This window comes from Teleopsis dalmanni, chromosome 2, assembly GCF_002237135.1.
Source record: "Teleopsis dalmanni isolate 2A chromosome 2, ASM223713v2, whole genome shotgun sequence".
Taxonomy (NCBI): domain Eukaryota; kingdom Metazoa; phylum Arthropoda; class Insecta; order Diptera; family Diopsidae; genus Teleopsis; species Teleopsis dalmanni.
This window is the reverse complement of record NC_051847.1, coordinates 159,749,813-159,777,015: the sequence shown is the minus strand read 5'-3', so window position 1 is coordinate 159,777,015 and position 27,203 is coordinate 159,749,813. Positions and strand designations below refer to the sequence as shown.

The window sequence follows — 27,203 nt, the reverse complement described above, 5'->3', positions numbered from 1 at the left end:
ATGAGTACAATACATTAAAAATACAATATTCATAAAATTTTTTAGGATAATATTTGCATAAATTTTAATGTATGTTACGACACGTTTCTAAAAAACTAATTTGTACCATAGAATAGTTAACAACATGAATTAAATCTTCAGAAATGATTTCATTAGGTCGCAATAAAAAATGAATACTTAAATTTCTTCAAAAATCATTAAATTATATATTTAAAGGCATTATTTTTCACGTTAATATTAAATAATAAGTATTGATGCAGACTTTGAACGTCGGACTCCATTTTTTAATTAATGTAGTAAAAATAAATAATATAGATGTCACCTGTTCTGCACAGGTCATTTGCATTACAAATTATGAAAGAGGAAATTTATATAAGATTTATTCTATATAAGAACCATTACAAAACCAACTAACTATCTGTTAACAAGCATTAATTAACGAGCGAAAAGACATGCCATCACACGATTCGCAGTTGCTGTTGGTAAGAGAACACTCAAAAAAGTTGTTGGCAAATTAACGTGAACTATTCGCTTCACAACATTGTGCTCTACTATATAAAGATGTTGCTAAAAATTTTTGTAGTGGAAAGAAATTGAGTAATGTTTGTTTGGTATAATATCCTTATATAAATCTAGTAAATAACATGTTTTTACTCCTGACTGTTTGGTTTGATTGGAGAATAATTTTTTTATATTTTTTATATATATTGTATACATATATTTCTTTAAGTATGTATTTTACTTATAACTATTAATATTTTTATTCATATTTTGCAATATTATATTTAAAATAATCTTAGCATATTTAACATATAAGTAAAGAATTACAACTGATAATTATACTTTGAATCTTTTTTGAATTTTAGTTCAATAAATTTATTAAGTTAAGTTCAAGTAAATTATGTACAGTACGAAATGAAAGTTTGCTTTAACAAACACTGTTTTTTTATGAATATGAAAACACATTATAATAAAATTTGTGGTAAGTTTTTTATTTGAGATTCACTTTTAGTGCAGTGATCATGTTTTTATCAGAATTATCATAGTAGCAAGATAACCCTAAATTAACACCTGCTTTATATGACTTCACAAATGAAGTGTGGTGTGTTTCGATTTATGATATATATAAATGTCTACTAACACTACTACACAAATGTTTGATTACTCTAAAAGTATCCGAATGGGCAACAAAATTTAACAGATCGAGAGTAAATCTAGATTGAATCAAATTTACCAATCGAAAATGCCATTATAATGTATTCGTTACAATATTATGAATTGGTTTGTGTATATAATGAATTCACTTGTATACAGAATCAATTGCTTTGTTAATTATGAGTTCAACACAAAATTATCAAGAAAAAATTATTGTTTATTTCAATCAATATAAATAATAAATAAAATAATCAATAATAAATAATGTTTAGTTTGAGTACTTTGAAGAATAAAATTTGCTTAATTTATTATAATAGAGCTTGAAGACTCTATTATAATATATAATATATATTATATTTATATATATTATATATTATATTATAATCAGCATATAATTTCCTTGTGTGCAACTCTACCAATTCGATTTATATGTGCACTCTGCCTAAAAGATTTCTGAGCCAAAATATTGTAGTACAAAATGTGCTGAGTGGATATAAACAGAAGAACTAAGTCAGTGATTTTAGTAGCTTTTATTAAAAAAAAAAATTTAGTGGTTTTTCAAATAAATTGCAATTGATATGAAGGGAATAGTGCAACGTGTGTCAGCAGCAAAAGTGACAGGTAATTTTTTCTTTGCAATTTAATACTTCAAAGTGTAAATGAAGAATATATTTTATTTTGAAGAAAAGTTGGAGATGAACTTGTTAGTAGTATTGGACGTGGTTTGTGCGTTTTGATTGGAATAACGCACAACGATACGGAGGAAGATGTTGAATACTTGTAAGTATCAAATTAAATATCGTTGGGCAAATAAGAACAATTATAAAAAAATAATAAGTGTATTGATTTAATAATTACTTAAAAATGCCGACATGTCTTCCATAAATGCGGATAAAATTTGTTACACGTTTAGAGTAATATTATAAGATGACAGGCTTATGAGTATAAATACTATTAAAGTTTGCCGTTCGTAAGACAAAAACAATTTTTTTTTATTTGTTTGGGACTCAAGCCAGTGTTTTGAGGCTTTTCCATGAAATTTCTATCTAAATTTGTTCCCCATCAAGTGAAGAAAAAATTTTGTTACTCTTCAAAATTATTTTGGTGTCTATCAACGTTGGTAGACAATTTGAACTCGAACGATACGAAGATGATGGTGCCTGGATAATTTAAGGTAGATACCCACTTTTACTTTAAAGCCGTGTTTGGCACAAAAAATGTTCTTAGTAATGCAAATTCTAATCAGATAAGAAATATGTTAAATCATAACCAGGACGTAAATGAGAGAACAGCTGCTTAAAATCGGATGTTTTTGTGATAACCTTCCGCTTTTGCTAATGTTGAATATAAGAAGAAAATGGCCATCGAGTCTCAAGCCTATATACTTTTAGAACCCTCTAAATCACCTGCTTGAATGTGCAGCATCGTGTTAGAATACCAACGCAGAAAAACATAAATGTTATGATGTAATTCATTTTCGAATAAATTTTATGATTACCAAAAAACATGATTTTCGCTAGGATTGGCTTTAAAATATTCACAATCATAAACTATTGCTAACACTTCATTTTTTATGACAGTAATTAAATTGTATATGAGTATGAGTACCATGTATACTCCAATTTTGATGTACTGAATACAAATTTTAAAAATAAGTTTATATTTTTATTTATATTACTCGGACGTTTCCTTTTTCGGCGTTGGCTGTATACTGATTTATATCTATGTACGTACCAATGCTATTCCTGTGGTACCACAATGGGTCATCATTTCAGCTTAAGTGAGCTTTACCTACCTACCCTATGGCTCGGAAATATTTATTTGAAGTGAGAGAGAAACGTGAAATATATATATATATATATATATATATATATATATATATATATTTCACCAAAAGCTACGTCAATTCATGCTTTTTTTAATCTGTTGCAGCGATGTGAGATACCCATAATTTTTTATATATATGTGTAAGAAGCAGACACTCGATAAAATACTATTGAACACTAAATAATCATAATAATCCGACACGACAAAACGGATGTTATTGAAACACTAAAAGGTCTTCTCGTTTTAAACCCTCTTTTAAGTTAAACTGTAATTAATGTTTTTTAATTCATTGGAATTGAAAATTTTCTTCTAATTTTTGCAGATATGAATAAATTAATTTATTTTCTTTATTGTATTTAAACTATTAAACACAAAAATTACAATTTTTCATTTAATATATATTTAATAAATAAATAAATGTGAATGTGTATTCAATTTATTTGTAGAGTGCGCAAACTTTTATCTCTACGAATATTCGAGGATACATCTGGGAAACGATGGCAAAAGAGTGTCAAAGATGAAAAACTCGATATTCTTTGCGTCTCCCAATTTACGCTATACCATAGATTAAAGGGAAACAAGCCAGATTTTCATATGGCAATGCAAGGTGAATCAGCACAAAATCTATATAGTACGTTTATGCAGCGTCTGGGAAAAGAATATGATCCAAGCAAGATAAAAGGTAGTATTATTTATAACTTTGTATAGCATTGACAGTATAATTTTGTTGTATAGATGGAAAATTTGGAGCATATATGCAAGTACATATACAAAATGATGGTCCAGTCACTATCGAATTGGAGTCTCCCGTAAAGAAATCAAAGGAAAATAAAGAAGAAAGTTAGTTATTTTTGAACACTAAAAAAAAAAGAATAAACTATGAGTTTATAACAATCTGTGTGATTTAATTCGAACGCTTTTATTGTAAAAATGCTAGGACAAGATGTCAGCAGAGCTATATTAAAAACAAAAAAAAAACGAGTTTTTTGAGAAGTGTGTTACAAAGACACATAATATACAAAAATATTACTTTGTTACAAATATTTTACTATTATGCTGAGGCTAGTTGAGTCAGTGTTAACTGTAATTACATACATAACAATTATTTAAAAGTAAATCAAATTTTTTTTATCTTATATATATATGGATTGTACAATAGCAAATGATCTCAAACTTTTAGCTTTTAGTCTGCAAGCACAAGTGTACTTGAAAATCGCAATGGCCAATAATCGGGCAAAGTTCAAATAATACTTGAAGGACTAATGTATGTAAATACACTTTCAATTATAAATTTTTTGTAAATTCTAATGGTGAACATATAGGACAATAAAAATTATCTCAATTGTAATTGTTGGTACTTTGATTTTATAATTCTATAAGTTTTATGCCTGATAGTCAGGCTAGTGTATATTTGAATGTTGATTAATATACAACTGGAAAGTGAATATTTTTAGTTTAACATTGTATGGGAAAGAACCCTCATATACAAAAGAACTAACATTGATGGGCCAACAAGATTTACACCCCGGAATCACTAGTCTGCACAGACGTCTAAGTCTCGTTACTGCACCCATCAAGGACCCATACAGTCTATTGTGTGGTCTACGACATGTATAATGTTTGTAGTGACTTTAAAAACCCGATGTTAAAGATTTAAATAATAATTTGAAACATACCTTTAGCAGTAGCAATTGCAACATTAATTTTTGTTAGAAATTGTATCTATCATAATTTTAAATAAAAATCACTACAGATATATTTTGTAATAATGGTTTATTTGTGAATATGATGTATCCGGAATGATCTGGATAACTTGATGGCTTAGAATGGCAATTTTTTTATTGGAGTTTTATGTATATCAATGGTGGTAACAATGAAGCAATGATTATTTGTAATTTTATAAAAGTCTGGCTTTTGTAACGTTGTTCTATCTAGAGGATTACAAATTAAACGTTCGCGGAAGAGGCTCTTATATAAGTCGAAACCCTCAGCCTCTCAAATCCGCCTCTGCGCTTGGTTTCATTAACGACATAATCATGCGATATTATTCGATTGTCTGATTGCTACCAAATGAGACATTAATTTGTTTGTCTGAAAAAGTCTTGTTTGACTTTCGTTCAAACAACTCGTCAATTGAAGATCGTCCACTTCTTTAGGGTTATTGAAGTTGTTAAATATTATATTATATTATTATGTATAAATAATTTGTTTGTATTATTTTGTATGAATAATTTGTTGTAATAATTTCATTTCAAATATATTTTGTTGTAAAAAATAATTTTGTCAATGCAATGCCCAAAAACACGTTATACGCTTTGTTTGCTCATGAAAACAAAAGCGTCAAATTTCGTCTACAAGAAAATGCACTCTTGCAGTTTGTAACAAGTTCATTGTTTGGCATGCATGGTCAAGGTTATTTTAGTTCATTTATTTATTGTAAATTGATTATTAATTTTAAATAAAAGGCACAATTGTTGACAGTTCAATTGATGCGAAGCCACATTCGTTATTAATTCATTGCTTTATTTATCGCTTTGTAAATTTAGTTCAAGTGCTAAATTTACGTCACATAAGCGCCTATTCACTGGATTTAAGTGTTCAGTGACTAGGATAATTAGGACAATCGTAGAAATCTCTGGGTTCAAGTACTCAGTGGTTTTCTTGTTTAAATAGAATCAATATAAGTACTGGATTCAAGTGTTCAGTGCTTGCAAATAGTTGATTCCAACGTTGATCACACATTTTGATTTGATCGTACAGAAGTAACGACACATATATAAAATGTTTTATAAAAATAATTAACTTATATATATGTGATGCGATGTAGTGGAGGAAGATAAAGGAATGTTTAAGACACGCGTGGAGTTTACCAAAATAAGGTTGAGACCCATACAAGTTTTTTAAATAAAATATTTAAAGTGAGATGATTAAAACGCAGTCAATTTAATTTTAAGTTTATTTTATGAAATTAAACAAATTTATGTTTAGATTTTACATAAGTATGGGTAACATGTGTATGAAATTCATTTTATGTGTGTGTATACAAATTATATATTTGCTGAATATAATATAAAAATTATAATTTTAGAAGATATTATAAAATTAAATTATTCTGTAAGTTTCTAAATGTCGCACTAATTAATTATTATGCAACGAACATTTTAATTTACATTCGCTAGTATGAATGATTTTTTTTTTTAAATATAATATAATATAAAATATATGTTTAGATTAATATAAATATTAAATAAAATGAATCGATGCAGAAATTGTGATTAAAATAATTTTATGAATAATATTGATGCAAGCTTATTAGAGCTTATTAGATTTTTTTTGGAATTTTTAATATTTAAATATATTTTATAAGGAATATGATTTCATTTTGGTGACTGCTATTGTTTCGTATGTATTTCTTTTAAAATGTTTAACTCGTTTAAAATAATTTTTAAATGATTTTAGCAAATAAATTTAATCCAATTGGAAAGTATTGATTTTAAATAAATAAAAAAATTTTGCGCAAAACTTTTATAGTTTCTGAAATTTTGAGCCTTTTTAAATTTTTAAAAATATTTTAGCATATTCAAAATGAGTTACATAAAAAGAGCATCAGTCGAGTTAAATATATAATTTCTCTTATTAATTTTAATTAATAATTAAAACATTTTGAGGTTAAAATTAAATTACATAAAAATTAAATTTTATAAATAAATTTAACGTTTCATAATTGGATCGATCTTCAAAAATGTGGATTTATGCCTGCTGTACATAAAATTCATTTTTTCCATATATATTTTTTTTCGATTACTCAAAATATAACTTTATAGTTTAGTATTTTTGTGACGGTTTAGTGGATTTAGTTCTTCTTAGAAATGTAATGAGCTAATGTCGTATTTTCGGCTTGTTTATTCCTCCTCTGCTGATTTTGCTTTTGATTGTTGGTATTATTATGTCATTGTTTGTTTTTAAAAAATAATTTTGTTTCCTTCATTGGTGGAAGAAAAAACGCTTGCGCGCAATTTTTTTATTTTTTGTTTTTGCACTGTGATTTTTACCAGAGTCCGGATGAAAAACCACCTGGAGGAATACGATTTTTGTTGATCACTTCCCGTGCACCATTAAGACTCGGTGTTCCATCAAGAGATGGTTTATTGTATCCTTCACCAGTAACTGGGTTACCATCTGTGAAAAAAAAAACAAGTAAATAAAATATTTTCTAATTATTTTAAGTAAGGTTTTATGATTAGATATAGAGAAAAGGATAAAAATTGGATATGGGACTTTATGCGCCTGTAAAGAATACATTATGATTGAAATCAATGTATTTGTTTAAATACAGATAAAAAGATAAGTTGGTAAGAAATATTTTATTGTCGTTATTTTAAAAATATTGTCGATCATGAGTTCAGAGTTTCTACAAGTTATTTCTAACGTTTCTTTTTCATTTGAATGGTATTATGTGATTAAAAAGTCTTATAACACAAATCGATATACTTAATTAAGAATCTAACTTAATTTACTTGCAGAACTAACACAAATATTATATATACAACTACTATATGCAGTAGGTTGATGCTCGCTCCGGAGTTTCTGATTAATGACGTATATGTTGTCATATGTTGTTATGGGCAATCACATAAATAAATACATATAAGTCTATTCTAACCTCGACGACACTTTGGTGTTACTGGTTTTAAGCCTCCAACGCCATCACCATCCAACCCCATACCAGTGATTGGATTACGTGAAGATGATCTCTCATCTTCATTGCACGGTTTTTGGGGTTCTTGTATTATCTTTGGCGGAGACATATTTATTAGTGAATTGGGATTATCAGTGTTGCATCCAGTCTCATTATTTGTTTGTGATGCAGCATCCCCGGGACCACACACAGATATTGACGGTTGAATAACTTTATGTGTAGTTTCTGTTCCGCTTTTATCTGTTTTTTCAGGTATAACATCTTTTTCATTTATTGTTTGACTATCTTCTTTACAAGGAAAATCAATATCAAGTGGTTTGGGTGGCTCTGGTTCTGAACTCACCTCCGGTGGTGTAACTGGACAGGCTAGATCGGGAATAATGAGGGGTTTTGCAATGGCTTGGGTTGGTTCTTGATCTAGGAGGTGAAGAGGGAAAAGGATAAATAGGATTTAAGAATAATACTACAGATTTTGAACTTGCTTTACTTACTAATCATTTTGCGAAATGCTTTAATTGTGCCAGTTGAAAAGCAATTGCAGCGTGCAAATGAAATTAAAATGCCGAATATCAGAGTAGAGATTCTTTAATTTATTATTATATTTTAATTTCAATTTCAGAACTGGTGTAAACAGACTTGAAAAATTCTGTACTATTTAATATTTCTTATTCATTTTTTTTTTTAATATTTATTGTTGTTCTAAAATTTAAACGCAAATGTTGCTAAGGTTTTTTTTAGGAATATAAAAATATTTTATAATTGTTTTATAACTTATTTAAGAATGAATTTAAAAACTATAATACTAGATCGAATGATATTATAAAAATAAATAATAATTCTAATAATAGTGGAAAATTTGAATTCTTATTTCTTAGATGTAGCGTTTATTTTGTAAGAAAATGTATACATTTTTTTTTAAATAATTCACTTTTTGGGTTTTTCTTTTAAAATAATGATAATTTTTTTAGTCATCATTTCCCATTTAAAGCTACTAAAGGTATTTCAAAATTCCAGAAAACTATTTGCGAAAAGTAGATACTAATACTTGTCACAAACCATTTTAAGACTATTTAAATTTTATTAAATGTTATCAGGGCAGTGTTGTAGAGATCGGAAATCAAGTTAAATTGATGGTTTAATATCAGGACCGTATGATAAATATATCACTAGCAAAGGTCTCTCAAATTTTACCAGGTCGTTTAATTTAAATGGGCTAGCGTCTATATTATCGAACACCAGACCTTTCTTTTCATCGAATCCGGTTTTTTTTCTAAATTCTTGGGTAAATGACAACTGGCAGTAGAGATTCAAATTAATTTTCACATTTAAGTTTGCAGAAGGATAACAGAAATTGTTTGTGAAACTGTATTTTCATCAATAAAGGTTTTAACATAGCTAGAGACAGTAGCAGTTTACATTCCATTGAAACTTTCGTGTTTCGATCAATGGTTAATGCAATTTTAAGTGTCTAACGTTTTGAGAATATATGAGAATATATGAGAATGCACACATATTCCATTTTAAATGACTTGTTTATATTTTATTACATTGTTTTATTGAGCTCTTTGAATTTAATAGGAGAACAAGTTTATTTATTAATAGTGAATATAAGTTGATTTCATTCCGTTGAATTTGATAAGTTTGACAGTTCCCATTGAAGTTTTGAATGAATCTACGTTTGGAGAAGTATCTACTACTAAAGTGACTGTATAATCACCAAAGTTTCCATAAACAACTCTTTTATTATACATTTTGATTTAATCACAGTTACAAGATTATGATTAACTTTGGTTATGTCGAGAACTAGGTGACTGGTATTATGTTTTTTTGCTAGGATTAATTTTGATATTGTCGAGAACAAGGTGACTGGTGTTATGTTTTTTGCTAGAATTAATTTTGATATTATTTTTATTGATTTCCTTAAGTCAGTAAGCAGCTTGCATATACAAAGTGAAAAACATTTAAAGGTACTTATTTGTTTTAGTGTAATAAAAATCTCCTTACATAATTTATAAAATGCTTTGATCATAACTTTGAACAGTTAAAACGTGTTATCGATATTATATAATAATTATTGCCAAATATAAGTCGGTAAGCCAGCTTATATAAAGTAATAACCTTTTGCAGCTGCTAATATAATATTGAACGTAGTTCAATTAAAGTCTCTTTAGATAAAATATTTCATGCAGTTTAGGATAAACTTGCCAATAAATACTATTAAAAGTGTAATTCTTTAAGGTGAAGGAAAAGTACCATTTCAAGGGCACGACAAAAGTTCAAGAATAAGAAAGAACAGGGTACAAGCTCCCATTTGAGCAGACCACCGCGACCATGATTGATCTTTTGTGCCACAACAGACCCTAACTGAACAAAAGATATTCCGCCTTTCGAATGAAGGCCAAAATGTCGGTTGTTGAGGACCTCCTAATGTCGGAAGGTGCTAGCAATTCCCGACCCAGTGATCTCCTCCTGGCCCAGATCAAAGCTGGGCTGGACAGAACAAAAGTTCAATGTCTAAAGACATTATTTATTAAGTGTGTACTACATTTATTTCAGCTGGTCTACCATATTAATTTTCTTTATTCTTATTTTATCTAACCGTATTGGGAATTTACTTAAATCTTAATAACTATAGACAAATAAAAATACGGATATTTTAAATTATATTTAAATTGGAATCACTATATAAATGAAATGCATAAGCAATAAAGAAAAGTATAACAAATAAGTTTTATAATTATAACATTTCTAAAATCAAATATTAACAAAAAAAACATATTTAATAAATTTTATGGGTGCGTTTTGATTGAAAACAAAATGAGCAATTTATTCCGGAAGCGATATGGTAAATATACATATAATATTTTGTGTAAACATTTGAGCTGTGTAAAAAACATATTAAGCATATACAAAACAGAAGCTATAGTTTTATTTACCACATATGGTATAGGTATATGTACAGTATGGCCTCGATTAATGCAACCCCCAAATATCGCAACTCCTCGGTTATTGCAAACTTTTAAATTTTCCCTGTATTTTCCTCTTTGCATTCTTAATATTTTATTTGTCACTTATGTGTATTTATTTGGTCTCCTGTACTCAATCATAGGAATTTGCGAACACACTCTCGCTGCATAAGAATATTATGATATCATGAAAATATTTCAGATGGATTATCTATGGATAATGTCTCTCTTGCTGAACAATTTGACATCGATTCAGACTCTGAAACTGAGACCATGTAATTACACTTAAAATCAAAAATGGCGTGGCAATATATGCACTTAACACATGTATACAATGGGCTGAGGAAAATTCCATACCTCTTACAAAATTTGTAATACTTAATGATCTAAAAAATGAAGCATTTACAATGAATCTTAATTGCAATAAAAAGCAAGTTGAAATAACAAGTTATTATCATAAAGTATGATTGCAAATATGTTGTTATATATAAAAATAAGTAATCATATTATTTTCTAATAAACTTTGTTTTAATGTCTCTGTATTTGATTTAAAAATTTTATATGCACTTAATAAACTAAACTCGATTATTGCGACAGCCTCGATTATTGCAACACCCTCGCGTTCTATTAGTTGCATTAACCCATGTCATACTGTATATTGAAGCTCAATAATTCTCACCTAGTTATAAGAAGAGTAAACTTTAATGTAACTTCACTTCATATAAAACTTTTTTAAGAACTTATTTTTTAAAATCAAACAGTGGACTTTCCTACTACTATATAGACAAAACAAATGCATACATCTTCATTACTAACCTATTTTGGAGAAACCATTCATCTTTAAGTTTTCTGTGGAAGATGACACCGATGATGAAGCAGATGAAACAGAACCAGCTTTACCATTAACGTGATGATTCAGTCCGTTACCATTGACTAATATTTGTTGTGCTGCTTTCTTGTTTCCACCAAATGGAATGTTGCTTTTTAAGTGATTCTTTGCAGGCGTCATCGGACGTTCGGGTTCACCAAAGAGACGAGCGTAAGAGTCTACATTTTTTTGACCACGTCTTGGTTGATCGCCTAAAAGTTTAAAAAAGTTTTGTTTGTTTTTTTGGAGGTTAATTAAAAATTTCAAATTATAAAAAACAAAAAATTAAATAAAAATAATTATTTTTATGTTATATTTGTGTGTGTGCTTTATGCTTAAGTTTGTGAAAATAGTGATTAATAAACGTAAAATAATTTGCGATTGTGATTGTTTTTTTGTATTGATTGGGAAATTAAAATAATAGGTTTTGTTTTAATATAATTAAAAGAATATTTTGCAATTTTTTGTTATTGAACTATATAAAAATTAAGAATTTGAAAAACTAAACAAAATAAACTCTATACGTGAGTTAGTTTAATTTTATGCCAAATAAGTTATGCTAAAGCAGATTGATTAGGTCTTAGATCTTAAATTATTGGTAAGTGCATAAAACAAATGTCATCATGAAGTAAAAAATGTTTATTTACAAGTTTCAGCAACAACAAAACGCCGCACATTTTACAACTTAAATGACATGCGCAACTTACAAAACATTTTTTAAAAATGCAGATATTAAATCCAAATGCAGATACAAACTCCAAACGCGGTAATGGTAATATTCATATAATTGCTATCATTACTTGCTTCACTTTTCCGCAAATCTTTCAAGATTCGACTCAGAAATAATATCTTATCTACTAAAGAATTTACTTTGCTTCCCGTTGCAATTTGCTTAAACTCTATTAGGCAGAGAAGACAGACAACAACAAGAGGTTTTCGTCGAAGCTGCTTTACACAAATGATAGTGCTGCATATTTGTATACCCGTGAAGATATTATTTAGATATGTAGATAGATGTGTTTATTTTATGTTTACATATTCGTTAAAACTGGTTGGTAAATAAAGTAATTAAAAAGAAAGCTTTCACTGTTGAATTCTGAACATAATAACGCGCGCGACCACTATACTCCATACATCTAATATAAATCAGCTCTTAAACCCCACATACATTCGCTACATTTATGAAGTTAGTTTGTACATATCAGATAGGTATAAATATCAACGTGGCTTTCATCTAATAAGAACACCATAAGATTCTAGGAGAGATAGCAGAGCAATGAGTATACTTGTGTATACAGATGCAAACCTTACATTATACAAAAAGCTAAAAGTGTTAGAAAATAAACTAAAAAAAAGATATATAAATTAAGTTTAATACTCGTATAAATTTTACATAAATATTTAGAAGTGGAAAAGTGGAAGTTATATTTAATATATCAAGACTATAATCAAAATAAATAAAGATGTAAAGAAGTTCGTTAGCTATTCTTCTTTGAATTGACAACTTGCTTCAGTTTTAAAAGTCTTTTATTAGACGATCGTTTCATTTTAAAAATCATAATTAAGTTTTAAAATAACAAGCTTCTCTAACAAAAACTTCTGTCGGATTTGAGAGTTTATGTGTCAGCTATATCTAATTCTCTCATATAAACGGAGAAAACTCATATTCGATTGTTCAGTTTATATGATCGCTTTAAGATATAATGGTTCGATTTTGGCTAATCCAGCAAGTATGTCATTAGAAAAGCTAACTAATTAAAAGTGTAGTTGGGGATGAAACCGACAGATTAACAAAAATAAGATAACTTAGCTTGTCGAGCTGATCAAGTTACATAAAGTATATTGGGCCGATGAAGCCGTTTCCAACATCTTGACAAACCTAATATTGCCTTTTTACACTATTTTGTGTAAATGGTATTAAAATATACAATATTGGTTCTATGAGTGATATTTTGTAAAAGTAAATTTTGTAGCCACTCATAATTTACGACTTAGTACTGACCAGTCGAAATTTCAACGTTAATAAAGATTTGAGGTAAATAGGTTTTCTCTAAAAAAAAAAGAAACCACATGCGATGCCTAGAGTATTAACAGTATAAGACAATGATTTCAGGAATTGTAACGGTGTTTTACCGCTAACCAAAAACAAAAAAAAAGTAATGTGTCTTAGTCAAAACGAGGAAACTACTCTAACCGTTATAAAAACAATACACATAATTAGTTCTAGGAGGTTGCGAGTTTAAATATCGTATCCAATCTTCATCGAGAACTAAGTGGTGCTCATAATTTTAGTTCATGCCTTGCTGTGCACAAAGAACTTGAACTAAGTGGTGTTCCATAAAAACAAGGAAATTCAGATTTACAAATGTTGATCATAACAGCAAAAGGAGTTTCCATGTTCGCGAAAAAGACGAGCGCAGGAGGTTTCAAACGAGAGAACTGCACGCAGTTTAACAAAAACTATTGGTTTTAGTAGCGGCCGGGTTCATGTTTTATAGCAATCTATTATCGACGATCAACTGTTTATAAGCTTATTTCTTAATAAATAAAATTCAAATAATATAACAAATATTTCTTGAATTATGTTGAATTCAAAGAAACTGATGTAGATAAGCAAGAAATCTCTATACCAACGTCTAAAGAAAAGTCTGACTGAAGTTCTTTATAATATTGTATGAAATGATTTTGCAATAATAAATTAAATTAATTAATTAATTTTTAAAGGGTGTATTGTATTTAAATTGCAAATTAAAAACAAGAATATATAAAACTATAATTTCAATTGCAATACCAATGAAATAGAATCTGTGAGCTCCTTGTCGAACTGCAAAGATAAAAAAAGAAAGAGAAAAAGAAAATAATTCAAATTGAATTTTCTTTTCTTTTCTTATATAAACTATAGCAAATTAAAAACATCTTATATCAAAAATATATTTACAAGACCTTGAAGGCTTTGCCTTTAAATTTATAGTAATTTTATAATAATAAAAAGCTTGAAGCTATAAGACATATATTTACAATTGATAGAACTTGTTTTTATATTTACCAGTATTTTTCACAGCATTTTTCTCGCAAGAGAATATGTTCGATTGCATGTGATTCTTCACTGAACGCGGTGTTTGAGGCATTTCAGAGGCGAAAATATCACTTGATCCACCACCCGGAGGTCTCAAAACTCTGAAATGATAAAAAAAGCAATTTTAAAAAATAATTTTTAAACAAAAAAATTTAGTTTATATATGTTATATATATTTGTCATTAAATTGAATATTAATGTAGAAAATGAAAATGGAATTTCTTTTTTTGAATCCATGCTGATCAATTCGGGAATTATGCACAATTACGTTCTTAGAGCATACATTGCAATTAAGTTCTTAACATCCTTTATTTTTACTAAATGGTTACTTTTCACGCATAAACTTCACGTCTATTGCTAATGTAAGCCGAACTGCTGATTTACTGCATATGATGTAATTAATCTGTTCTATTGTATTTCCATCATACAAATTTTAACTCAATTGATTTTTGTTAACAATTAAAGCTACCACATTTCAAACAAATAAGAAATGGTAGGTGACCCTTCCGCTACCAATAAACTACGACGCTGTTTATTGAGATTTCAGAAGAATAAACTAAATTGAAAGGTCACCATTAATGGACGACCAGTAGAGATCAACAATTTTATTTCTAGAACTGGTTTAAATACTCTGGTTTTACTAAAGCAGTGCATACTTTGGCAAAACGAACTAAGAACAACACAATAATATAGAGTTCAGAAATAACCATTTGGTGGGACTCCCAGATAGTATGACTTCACATAAGAGGATTTAAAGTCATAGTTGTATTCGGCCACGAGAACAAAGATTTGTGTATTGAATCTCAACATTTAGAACGTTTTGAAAAATTGGCTTTAATTCCTGAAACGTTCTCATTGAGGTCACATGCCTGAATTAATTTTTCATGATTAATCTTAAGCAATTATTTATCGAATAAAAAAACATTTAGCTCATTTTCTCAACTTATAACTGTTATATTTCAATTTTAATTTTAATCAGTTTTAGGAAAAACAACCGATGTATACATATATGCATACTTACACATATGAAAGGTTGAAAAAATTTAGCTAAATATCATGCAGCGTAATTTCTCAATCACCTAATTGTCTTGAATGAAATCATTTAATGGTCTAAATGACTTTGAATTTGTAATTGACTAAGATTTTTTTCACGGCTCTGTAAATTTTATTCAGAATTAATAATCTTCTTCATGTTCCAGTATCAATTCAACATAGATACAGAAATAAGAAAAAAAAAAATTAAAAAGGTAAAAATATATTTCAAACCAAGCTGAAAACTTACTTCTTCAACAAAATGTAATTAAGTATAGAACAGAAGAATGGAACATAAGAAAAAATATGGCTTAAATCTCTCTTGTTGGTGGTGTTGAATTTGAGATTTTTGATGTTACTGGTGTTGGTGCTGGCAAAGATTGCAGTTGCACTTCTTACAGCGAACAGTAGAAGGGGAATGTGCGCAGTAACTCCAAACTGCATGAAATACGATTTTACTAACTTCTAATTTTGAAATAATTCCCTTTTGCTTTAAAGTAAATTTTATGGTTTTATGCAATTATGCAACAGTGCGAGACCACAAAGACAAACTTATAAGTAACCAACCAACACCGAAGCAGATGGGTAATTAGGTTTGTAATTGAATAATAATCTATCTTTAAAGAAAATCTTACTGAAAGTTTTAGCACAAAATGATAAAATATAATTAAAAATTTAATTTCTTAAACAAGAGTAAATCACCAACCGTTTAAAATAAATCCATAATAATTGTTGTAGATGTGGTAGTAAACTTTTAATTATAAATATCTGTATAGGTAAATCTTCAACATGCTAGTATTACTTAACCATCATTCTGTAAGTCCTGAGAGTGATAATCAAACAATGACACTTATTTATACTGTATAAATTTAATTTTTAGAAAGAACCAATTGCAAAATTGTAGTAGACAGACAGTTTACTTTTGTAAACACTATTTTTTAGAAATATTTCTTTATGTGAAAAGTGTATTTAATAAGATCATTTGATCAAGAACTACTATGTGTTGATGATGCCGAGTATTGTTTGGACCTTTTTAGGCATAATAAAAATACATATTTCTTTCGTTATGTAAGAGTGGATAAAACCTGGATCGACCGCTATACGGTAAAAATAAAAACGTCAGTTGACAAGACAATGGGTGATACCTGCTCATAATTGTACAGGAATTTGTTACACGTATTAGATGATTAACTGAAAAGATTTATTACAAATTTTAGTAAATGAGTTTACTATTTAATGGTTCAAAGAGAACAACTAATTAAAATATATAAAAAAGAGATTTTGGAAAAAAATATTTAAGAAAACGTTAGTTTAAGTTAGGTGAAGGGTAGTACTTTGATGGAAAAAATTGTATAGGGATCGAAAAATAAATGTTATACATAAAAAATTGTATAAAAACACACATTGGGAAGCCTTTTTAAACAGGAAGTAGAAATGTATTTTGGATATCGTTTACGTTTTAAATATCAAATGTCATTATACCTTGTTTTAAAAGTCTTCTTTTAATTTAAATATTACTTAGACATACAAACAAATATTGTAATGGCAATAATATGATATATATTATACAATGTATAACACAACAATAATTATGCTTCTAATTATTTCAACATAGTATAACACATCAGTCTTTCAACTTAGTAAAAAAATAATATTTATTTTGTAAAAGTCGTATTTATTTTTAATATAACTCAAGTCAATATTCATATCTATTACGACTTTTTTGTAGAATGATTTATCTTAGCCTGAAAGAAAGAGTTTCGTATATGGCTTTATTGTGACAGAAAAATGTTTTTCTAAAAGGATTCTTTTGGCATACAAACCGACAAATATGCAGGATGAAGTATAATTCATGGAATAAGTTCAATAAAATTATAACATCCGCCGCCGATAGTAAAAAGAGTAGAATGATATTGTTTGCATATGAATCATTTTTTAACAAAAAGGTAAAATCCACATTTTGCATATATAACACATACAATTGTGTATTACTTAAATCTCTATTTTAGCAGTTAAGGTCAGGCATGCACTCGTTCTATATATCACAACATAGGAGAAAGTGCGTAAATATACAGTCAAACTTCCATAACTTCTTTAACTTCGAGTTAAAGAATCTTTTTGTAATTTACTCATTAAATCTTGTTGCACTTTAGTTCGAGTTATGGAAGTTTGACTATATATATATTTTTAAATATTGAAGGATTTTGAGCGTTTAATGAAATCTATCTGTATACCAATTTTGATTTCGCCACTAAAATACTTTCAAACTGCTTGAACTTTTGAATTGATTTCTTGTTCAAAGAAAAGGAAAATATCATTTAAGAAGGGATCTATTTGAATATTCACAGATATATGGAGTGTTTAAGAAAAGTCTAATCGAAGTAAGCATGAAGCTTGAGTGATATACCAGTTTATAATTTATCAAACATCTTGCAACATTTTTAACATAAATAAAATATAATTTAAAAAAATAAAATATATTATGCCAACTGCCTATTTGTGAATTATATGGTAGAATAAAAGAATCTGGTGTATTGACTAAATTTAATTAAATAATCGCTAAAACTGTATAAGAAATAATAGAATTTTATTTATTCGTCTCGGCCGTTAAGCAAAGCAGCTTAAAACAATGCAATTAGCTTGGAAAATTTTAAAATTAGTGCCTTGACTCTAGGCGCAAATGTGCGCTTTAGACAATACTCTTCTTTTATACATCAACTAGCTTAGCTTAGAGTTTGATTATTTAGAATTATTTTAGAATTAGAACAGCTATGCTGCACTACATTTTTGTAATTTTTTACTCTATGCCAGTTCTTTATACTTTTCCACTATTGAAATTGCTGCATTTCCCAGTTCAAAGCATGATGCATGATGGCAGAATAAATAATTGGTTTCTGTTCTAATTTTGTTGCATGCAGAATAAATACCGTAAATAGCATTAAAAAAGCGCTACATACATCCAAGAATTAAGCCATCATTAATTATATTTGCAGAATTGTAGATAAATTCATAGAAGCATGGAAAGATTTGAATAAAAATAATTAATAAAGAAAATTATGATGGAAAATTTTAAATCACACAATATCTACTCTTATATTGGTGATCGTATACGAGTATCACAAGATTTTCATGATTTTTATTTAATTAAACTAAATTTGTAATTAAGTGATTTTTAAATTTGGGTTAGCTTGGGTTAGAGTACAAGTTGAAAAATTAATACTCTAGAAACTATAGTAAGTCCTTAAGATTTTTTAACTGTGTTGCGTATGCTATGGACATTGAAAAAGCAGAAGTGAAATAACTATGAGTTGTGGTAAAGAGATTTTTTAAACATGGAAACTATTTTTTAATTAGATTAATCTAATTAATTAGATAAGATTAAGAAAGAAAAAATTACTAAAAACTACTAACTTTTCTTTCAAACTTCATACTATTGCAAACTTTTTTAAATTTATGAAGATGAATTTTAAATATCATTGAATATAATTTTCTCTGTCGAGTAGCGCTTATATAAAATAACTGTTTGAAATGAACTTATACTGGCATTGGCTTTAACAATAAAAAACAAATTTGAAAATATTATTAAACAATTTAATTGCAGCAAGTTAATATTAAATAATAGATTTTGAATTACAACAATATTATTTGTAAAAATAAAATAAGTGTTTTTATTTTTTTTTACTATTTACTTTTTTATTTAAAATAGTTTTCTTCGTGATATTTGAGTTTATTATCTTATTTCCTTGACTTAAACCGATATGTGATTACTCTATTCAGTTATAATAGTTTAGCTGCATAACATAGGCCGTTTCCAATTGGTAAAAGAAGTTACTGATCTCAAAAACCAATTTATTGTTTACACTTCTGTACAGCAGAAGTCTGTTTAATATCCTCATAAGATTACAAGACTCTTCTGTTTATCTTTTAGGACCTTTTCATGTTTATGTTTTTAAGTGTATATAAAGAAAGAGATAGACAGAGAGAGTATTATCTACGTGTAGATTCTCTCTGTTACTTCTGGAGGAGTGTTATAAAAAGATGTAGCCATAAGCGAACGAAAATCGTAAATCGGATAAACTTAAAAGTACTACTTAAAAACTCTTGTAGATAGAAGCCTTAATCTAGAATTAGCTGCTCTTTAATTAATAACCTTATTAATAATTTGATGAGAATTAAAAATATTGATACTTGTACAATACATTTGATAAAAAAAGGTGAACAAATAACAGTTTGTATTAAATAAATTTAATCGAAAATATCTATAAAAATAATGTAATCCTATGTAATATGATGAAACATAGGATTACAAATTGATTTGAATTTCTACTAACGGTAATTAATGCAGTTTAAGCCAAAATATGAGAAAGAGCCATAATTAATCAAGAGAAAAGCGAAGTGTTTCAAATAACGTTAGATTATGGACTTTATTAATGACTTGGCAAAAATTAAATGACCGTGACTTGAAAATTTTAACGAATATTCTATATTGTTACCGTTGATATTGCACCGTTAATATTTTTTTGTAATGATCTTTACAAAATTTCCTTACCATTCGCCAAAAATTACTATTAAAAGTAATAAACAGTGAAAATGTTTTTACAAGAGTTCTTTCTTCAATATTTCTTTATATTTTTAGTGCTGTTGGATATTTTTAATTTTTGTGTCTGATACATAATATATGTCTATACGTATATTTAAGATAGTTTGAGTACTTGTTGCATGTGTAATTAAAGTGAATGATATTACTTTGTCACTAAAATGCATTCAATTTAGTAGAGCAATTTATATGCAGTGTGAATTTTTTAATATTCTAAGCAAAATCCTGATTTTGTATAAAAAATTAATATACGTTCAAGCCGAAAAATGATAAAAGGTTTAAAAAATAGTGCAATGTAGAAATTAAAGAAATAGTTTCAAAATATAATATAAAAATTTTTACTGAAAAAATTGATGGCTTAAAAAATAGTGGAATGTAGAAATTAATAAAATAGTTTCAAAAAATATATAAAAATTTTTACTGGTAAACGTTGAATAGTTTTTTCCCAGTTCAATATTATTATTAATCATTTTTTAACCAACTATAATCATTGTCAAATATTCGATTTATATTCATTAATAATTTCATATGTGAAGTATATTATTATAAAATAATAATGGATTTTTTAAATATATATTTAAAAAAAATGTGTATGCTTGAGTTCTTCATGAATATTTATTAATAGTAAAAAAAAAATTATCATTAAAACTTATAACATTTTTCAAAAGTTTTAATTTTGATTGCATGTAATGTTAATTAATGCAAGCTACTAATTAATAAATATTTTGTGTTCACATTAAGAAAAATATTATCTACATAAAAATTTGTTGATTGATGCTTATTTAACTTTTGATAAAAAGTCAGTTTTACAATTTGCTTTTTGATTAACAAACCAATCACTCAGTGGAACGAAATTCAATTTTTCGTTATACTAAACTTTAACTTCAGATGGATAGTAAATGGGAGTCATTTCCTCCAAAATGAAAAATAATTGAATTCATTGATTGATAGACAGGCCTGACCGGACAAAAGGTAAGTTTTAGTGAAAGTAAATTACAAAAAACAAAAAACTTCAAAAATAATATGCATGAAATAAAGTGCAATGAAATGTGAAAAAATCAGTAAACCGTATTTTAATTTTTTTGTTCGTTTTTTGTTTCGAAAATAAATAGACAACGACCACGAAAAAAAAATTTGTTTTCATGTTTAAATAAATTTTATGATTACTATTTGATTATTACAACAAATAAAAGAAAAACAATAAAAAAATATTTGATTCTAATAGAAACCATGATTTAACTAACAATCAACTAGTACCAAAAAAATTTGAATGTTAAAATAAAAAACTTATCAAGTTTAAAATAAATTAAGGTTCATAAAAAAATCGAACTATTTAAAAAAAAAACGGGGAACTATTGCAACACTGGCTGTGGTTGGCGCAGAACAGGTGCAATCTCAAACTTCAGTGATCCGTTGAAACCGAGCTATGGTCGAAGTGCATTAAATGCAACAGGTCTAATCTCGGTTACATTTTTCGTTTATTATAACTGTTGCCATGAGTTTTAAAGTATCTTTCACGCTGCGACTAAAAGGAACAAGTCATAAATCGTGGAAAGTATTAAAACTGCTAGTAATTTATGAAAAAATTATTATGCGCTTCATGACGTGAATATACTTTTTTTATATTTTTAAATTAGCTTTATTTAACCAAATGCATTTCTAAAGTTGGAAAGTATAGAACCTTCATATTGTTTTTGAAGTCTGTGAGAAAAGTTACATTATTATTATAAATTAATTACTTAATTAAGAAATAGGAGCATAAATTTCATTAATTTCTACCTTAGTGGTTAAAACTTGAAACTTGATTTTAATGTCAATATATCAGTAATGTCTATTTCTACTTTAATAGAAACTGTGCTATTTAATATAGGTTTCGAAAAGTTGTGAACTACAGCAATAAACAATTTTTTGTATAATTTTTTAATTAATTGAATTTTTGGTTGTTTCGAGTATTGCCAAATACCCATCAACATCGATCTTGGAAATTTATTCTAATTTTTTTTATTTGTAAAAATTTTTTTTTAAATTTCAAGTACCAAGTGTTAAACTCGCGCCCTGCCAAATTTGAAGCTCAGATTCAGCGTTAATTTGCCAACTGACTTGTATGTTCGAACTTGGAGTTTGTGTGTTAATTTGCTGTGAAAGTTCATTAACAAATTCACTTGCTGTGCTATATTTGAACGAAATCATAATTGAATTAATTTTAATTAATTATATTTTTATTTTTAATCGTTAAGTTTCAATTTAACTTGTTAAATAAAAATAATAATATATAAAAAATTTTTGTTGTTGCAGTTCACTACTTAATGAAACCTCTCGATTGGTTATATATTTGAAATATATGTACATTTTAAATATACATAATTTTTTTTTATTTCTTGTTTACATTACATCTTTCAATTGATTAGTCATATATTCAAATTTTCATGATGATTGTTTTGTATAATAACTAATTTGTAACTTTGAGCATTATTTCAGACTGTAAGCGATATTTTTTATTTTGTAATATAAACGTATCTATGGTTTTTTAGTCCCCAGATAGTGTTCAAGAGAACTCATGTATGTGACAGAACTAAACCGATTATGTCAAAAAATCACATGTTTTAACGATGACATCTCAGGCAACGGTTGATTCGGTCTTCTATTGTTTACATCTCAATTGTTTAAATAAAACAATCTAGGAAAAGCGACCAGTGTTCACTAACAGAACAGGAATTATGTTCCTCGCTAGGTCACATACAAATTTAATGACTCGAAACAAATTATCAGAACTTGGTTGGAAAGTTTTGAGGTATCTACTATATTGCCTGGATCTCGCACCTTCTGGGTGCAAGCTTATAAACAACCTTGTGTTATTCATGATAACACCAGATCACACACATCTTTAATGACTCGAAACAAATTAACAAAACTTGGTTGGAAAGTTTTGATGTATCCACTATATCGGTCGGACCTTGCACCGTTAGACTACCATATATTTGGGTGTTTACATAACTCTCCATTTTATTGCAGAATATTAGCCCACCGAAGAGCCAATGAGAATCACATGGTCAAGTTTTTTGCCGCTAAACCAAAAACAGTTCTGAAGCTATGAAATTATGAAGCTATCCGAAAAATGGAAGAGGTTATAAATAATAATGGTCAGCATATATTTCATTAAAATTGATTTTTAATAAAGAAAATTTTTGTTCAAAAATATATCAAAAACGGAATATATCACCCAGTAAAGTAAAATATGAAAGTATAAAAATATTATATTAAAGAATATTGTTTCTTTTTGAAGTCCAGATGAATCGATATATGAAATATATGCATGTGAAACTGGAATAAATTCACTTTTCAAGTATTTTACTTTTGCATTTGTTGTAATTAAAAATAAGCTACAATTATTTTAATATTTTAAACACCATTTAAAATATGTAATTATATTTTATAATGAAATAATAATAAAATTAATTGAGAAAATTAAAGTTTTAAATGAAATGAAACTTATTTCGTTTTCAGTGTAATAAATAATGAAGACGTTTTAATGAAAGTTTAATTCCTTTTTTTTATCTATTAAGATATTTAATATACATTATACGAACATTAATTAGTTTGGTAATTATTTTAAATTAGCAAGTGAAATTTATTTTTCATTTATTAATAAAATTTCAAGGTAAAACAGATTTTTTTTCGCTATAAACTAATTCACTACACTTTCTACAAATGTTTTTTTTTTTCACCAAAACAGTAAATGTTAAATTTGAGATTTCAATTAAAAAAAGTAGATATGTTTGTCTGTCTAAAGTTATCATTATCTCATCTAAATTAAATTTATTGCACATGTATTTGAAAAATCTCATATATACACAGGATGCGTTACAGTAGATATATTCGCCTGCATGAAACTATCTTTAACGTGACTAAAGAAAGGTTATTGCACTTCTACTTGCAAAATTATATATACAAATATATATATATATATATATATAATTGATCTTTTTCCAAAAAACGTTTATTATTATATTATATATCAGTTTTTATCACAATTTGGAAATTATGCAAAATCAAATTTAATTTTTTCAAAAAATCAAATTAAATGAACTTGAAATAAAATTGATCAAATTAAAAATCAAATAATGAATTAAATATCATTTCCTGACATTTTTTTTTATGTCTTCTCTAATATAATCTCGTTTTTTGTAGCGTTTTTGATTGGTAAATCTGCAGTCATTTTTTCAATCGAGATGCTCTTTTAATGCACTTTCAGTACAATTTTTAATTTCGAGTGGTAAATCTGTATAACACTCAAAATTAATTTAATTTAACACTCTAGATATTTTGCCAGAGTAGCAAGATTACCCTGAAATTAACAGCTGTTTGAAACTGTCATTGGAATCGATTCATGTATTTGTGCAAAATATAAATGTCTATTAACACGACTAAAAAATGTCAGATTACTCTAAAAGTGTTGATTGGACAGCAAAATTTGACAGAACATATTGTATACAACTAATATAAAATAATTGTTATGTGTTAGTATATAATAATTCAATAAAAAATTACAAACATAATTTGGCTTTTCAAAGGCGTTAATACCATTCAAACGTAGTATCGTTAAATATATATACGAAAACTTTTCAACTATATCTTTTTTAAGTAAAATTAAACGCTTGTATACATATATTTAAGAATACTTATATGTGTACAGTTATTTTACATGAGCAATACATTAAATATACAATGTTTAGTCGAATTGATTGGCGTGGATGCTTAAAAATACATTGTGCATAGTTTTATTCAAACATCTCAAAAATTGAGGGATTGGTTTGCAAATAAATAGACGAATATCACTTAATCAATTCATATTGTCGTGCTGATAAGAAGCAAGTCTGATTTATATAGTCTACAGCGTTTCCTTCGCTGTATCACATACAACTTGAGAAACTTAATATTCTTTTTGTACATAATACTGCGAAGAGTATAAAAAATAAAAACATTAGATATGCAAATGGCTTTCATTTACCAACAAATATCTTAAGATATATTAACAGATAAGTTATAAGTTGTGTTTGAGAAATGTATTAAACATGACAAAGACAACATTTACAGTACGAATCTTGACTATTAGTAGCACCAACGGATGCTGATGATTACTGCCTATTTTCCAGTTTGTTCAAATTAATCATAGTTGAAGATAGGTTTTGATCTAAGAGCAAGCTAAATGTTGTCTTATAGAATAGCGAAACAAATTTGAAATTAAAATTGAGAATTGCTGCAGCTCCAATTGTAATTCGTAATGCATTTACAATTTTTAGATGCATTTTTTTTATTATTTATACTGTCTGCTGTGACTGATATGTCGTTGAAACTATTATATTATATTATATGCAGATTATAAAAAAATTTTCCAATTATTCACAATTTCAAATTGATTGAATAAACTGAAATATCGTAAATTACATAGATAATCTGTAATTGGATTTTTATTTTATTATTTGTAGTGTTTTCATTATAATATGCGTAAAGTAATTTAAAAAAAATTTTTTTTATTGAAAAATAATGTCAGTGTAATCTATCAAGCGTCATCCAACAGAATTGTTCACTGTTTTTAGTATGTTAATTACTTTATTGTCAAATTTTTAGAACAAAAAAGTTTACATATAGTATAATTAATATATTTCCATAAATTGCAGACTGTATTAAATATCGTCACGAATTTACTTAGCGTAAAAAGCACTTGTTTTTGCTTATTTGTTTATTTATTTGATTTGTTTATTTGCATTTAAGTCGGTTAAACATTCACTCATTCGAAATATATTTATTTGCTTTTTATTCAAAATTTATATATAAAATGCAATAACTAAGTAAATAACATAAAACAAAAGTTACTTTTGTGTGGAATAATACCAATTGTGTTTTTAGTATTTAGATGGCTTATAAAAAAAATTAGAAAAATTCACAAAGGCAAGTCAGGGTCTGTCATATAACCAATTTGGCTTCAGACCTAAACGTTGTACTGTTGATGCTATACTACATGTGTGCAACATGGCAAAGAAAGATACTAAGGACTTAAGGTGGTACCAAAATATACTGTGCGGTAGTGACTTTAGATGTTAAAAATGCTTTCAACTCTGCTGAGTGGAATAGTATCTTAAATGCACTGATCAAAATAAGAGTACCAGAATATGACTCAGTTAAGTCATGGCACGAGCCATTTGTAAAAAAAAAAAACAAAAAAAAAAAGCTGCATGGATAGGATAAAATTACAGAATTGTATTTCCGAAAAAAACCTAGTATGCTATATAAGTTTCTATTCTGCTAATTTTGATTGTCAGATAGTAATAAAAGTTTTAAGAAAGTTTTTTGTAAAATATATTTCTGTAACACGGAAAATTTAATTTGAACAATTTTTAACGATAAAACTTGACTTCCGACGTAAGAAGATTTGTATTCTGTTATTTCATGTCTTTTTCTTTTCTGTTTCTATGTGTAAATAAAATATATATCAAAGTTTTCTTACAAGACAGTTATAAGATATTACAGAAAGGTTTATTTACTAAAGTTCCTATATTCATTAACTACATAGTTGACTGAATGTATATTATATACTGTAATTGAAGGCATTTTTCTTATTAATAAATATTGTCTTCATAAATATTTCTCTTATCCGTCTTGTTCAAACCCTAACTTTTTATGTCTATGTATGTTTTTTCTTTAATAGCATGAACACAATTTGATATTTTACTATTTTGAACTTGAAGTAATCATTTCTTTCTCACATCTTTATATTCAACTACAAAAATATTAATTTACTAAAACTACAATATTTTTTAAATAAAAATAATTGATTGAAGTAATTTTAATGAATGATAGTTTTAGTCTTTTTAGAGGTGATATATTCTTGATTTGGTTTAAGGAAAAAATATGATAAATACCCGATGTATAGTTCAGTTCATATAATGGTATTTAATTTAAATAAAGATCTTGACGATAAATTA

General features: G+C 27.1%; 2 protein-coding genes across 13 annotated transcripts in view; one reads left to right on the top strand and one right to left on the bottom strand.

The window, feature by feature from the left end:
- Positions 1-1,552: 1,552 nt before the first annotated feature.
- Positions 1,553-4,067, top strand: LOC119679349 (D-aminoacyl-tRNA deacylase). Its single transcript, XM_038091654.1, has 4 exons — positions 1,553-1,776; positions 1,845-1,935; positions 3,429-3,664; positions 3,718-4,067. The coding sequence occupies exons 1-4, from the start codon at positions 1,734-1,736 to the stop codon at positions 3,825-3,827; spliced, it is 480 nt and encodes a 159-aa protein (XP_037947582.1). The 5' UTR covers positions 1,553-1,733; the 3' UTR covers positions 3,828-4,067.
- Positions 4,068-7,006: 2,939 nt separating this feature from the next.
- The window catches only part of LOC119679347 (microtubule-associated protein Jupiter), an 84,053-nt gene continuing 63,856 nt past the window's right edge, over positions 7,007-27,203 (bottom strand). For 5 of the 12 annotated variants that reach the window (XM_038091642.1, XM_038091643.1, XM_038091644.1 and 2 more), the window contains 6 exons: positions 14,562-14,692; positions 14,307-14,339; positions 11,464-11,727; positions 8,173-8,190; positions 7,646-8,098; positions 7,007-7,161 (listed from right to left, as the gene is read on the bottom strand). In XM_038091642.1, the coding sequence (XP_037947570.1) occupies positions 7,031-7,161; positions 7,646-8,098; positions 8,173-8,190; positions 11,464-11,727; positions 14,307-14,339; positions 14,562-14,692 (1,030 nt within the window). In that variant the 3' untranslated portion in view covers positions 7,007-7,030. Of the gene's footprint in view, positions 7,162-7,645; positions 8,099-8,172; positions 8,356-11,463; positions 11,728-14,306; positions 14,340-14,561; positions 14,693-27,203 lie in introns of those variants that run through there. The other 7 variants (XM_038091653.1, XM_038091652.1, XM_038091645.1 and 4 more) reach the window with 6 other exon arrangements.

Excerpts from the sequence above, each read along its gene's own strand:
- LOC119679349 (XM_038091654.1), top strand. The coding sequence starts at position 1,734 with ATGAAGGGAATAGTGCAACGTGTGTCAGCAGCAAAAGTGACAG. Across the intron at positions 1,777-1,844 it reads GTCAGCAGCAAAAGTGACAG|TTGGAGATGAACTTGTTAGT; the intron begins GTAATTTTTTCT and ends TTTGAAGAAAAG. Across the intron at positions 3,665-3,717 it reads TGATCCAAGCAAGATAAAAG|ATGGAAAATTTGGAGCATAT; the intron begins GTAGTATTATTT and ends TTTGTTGTATAG.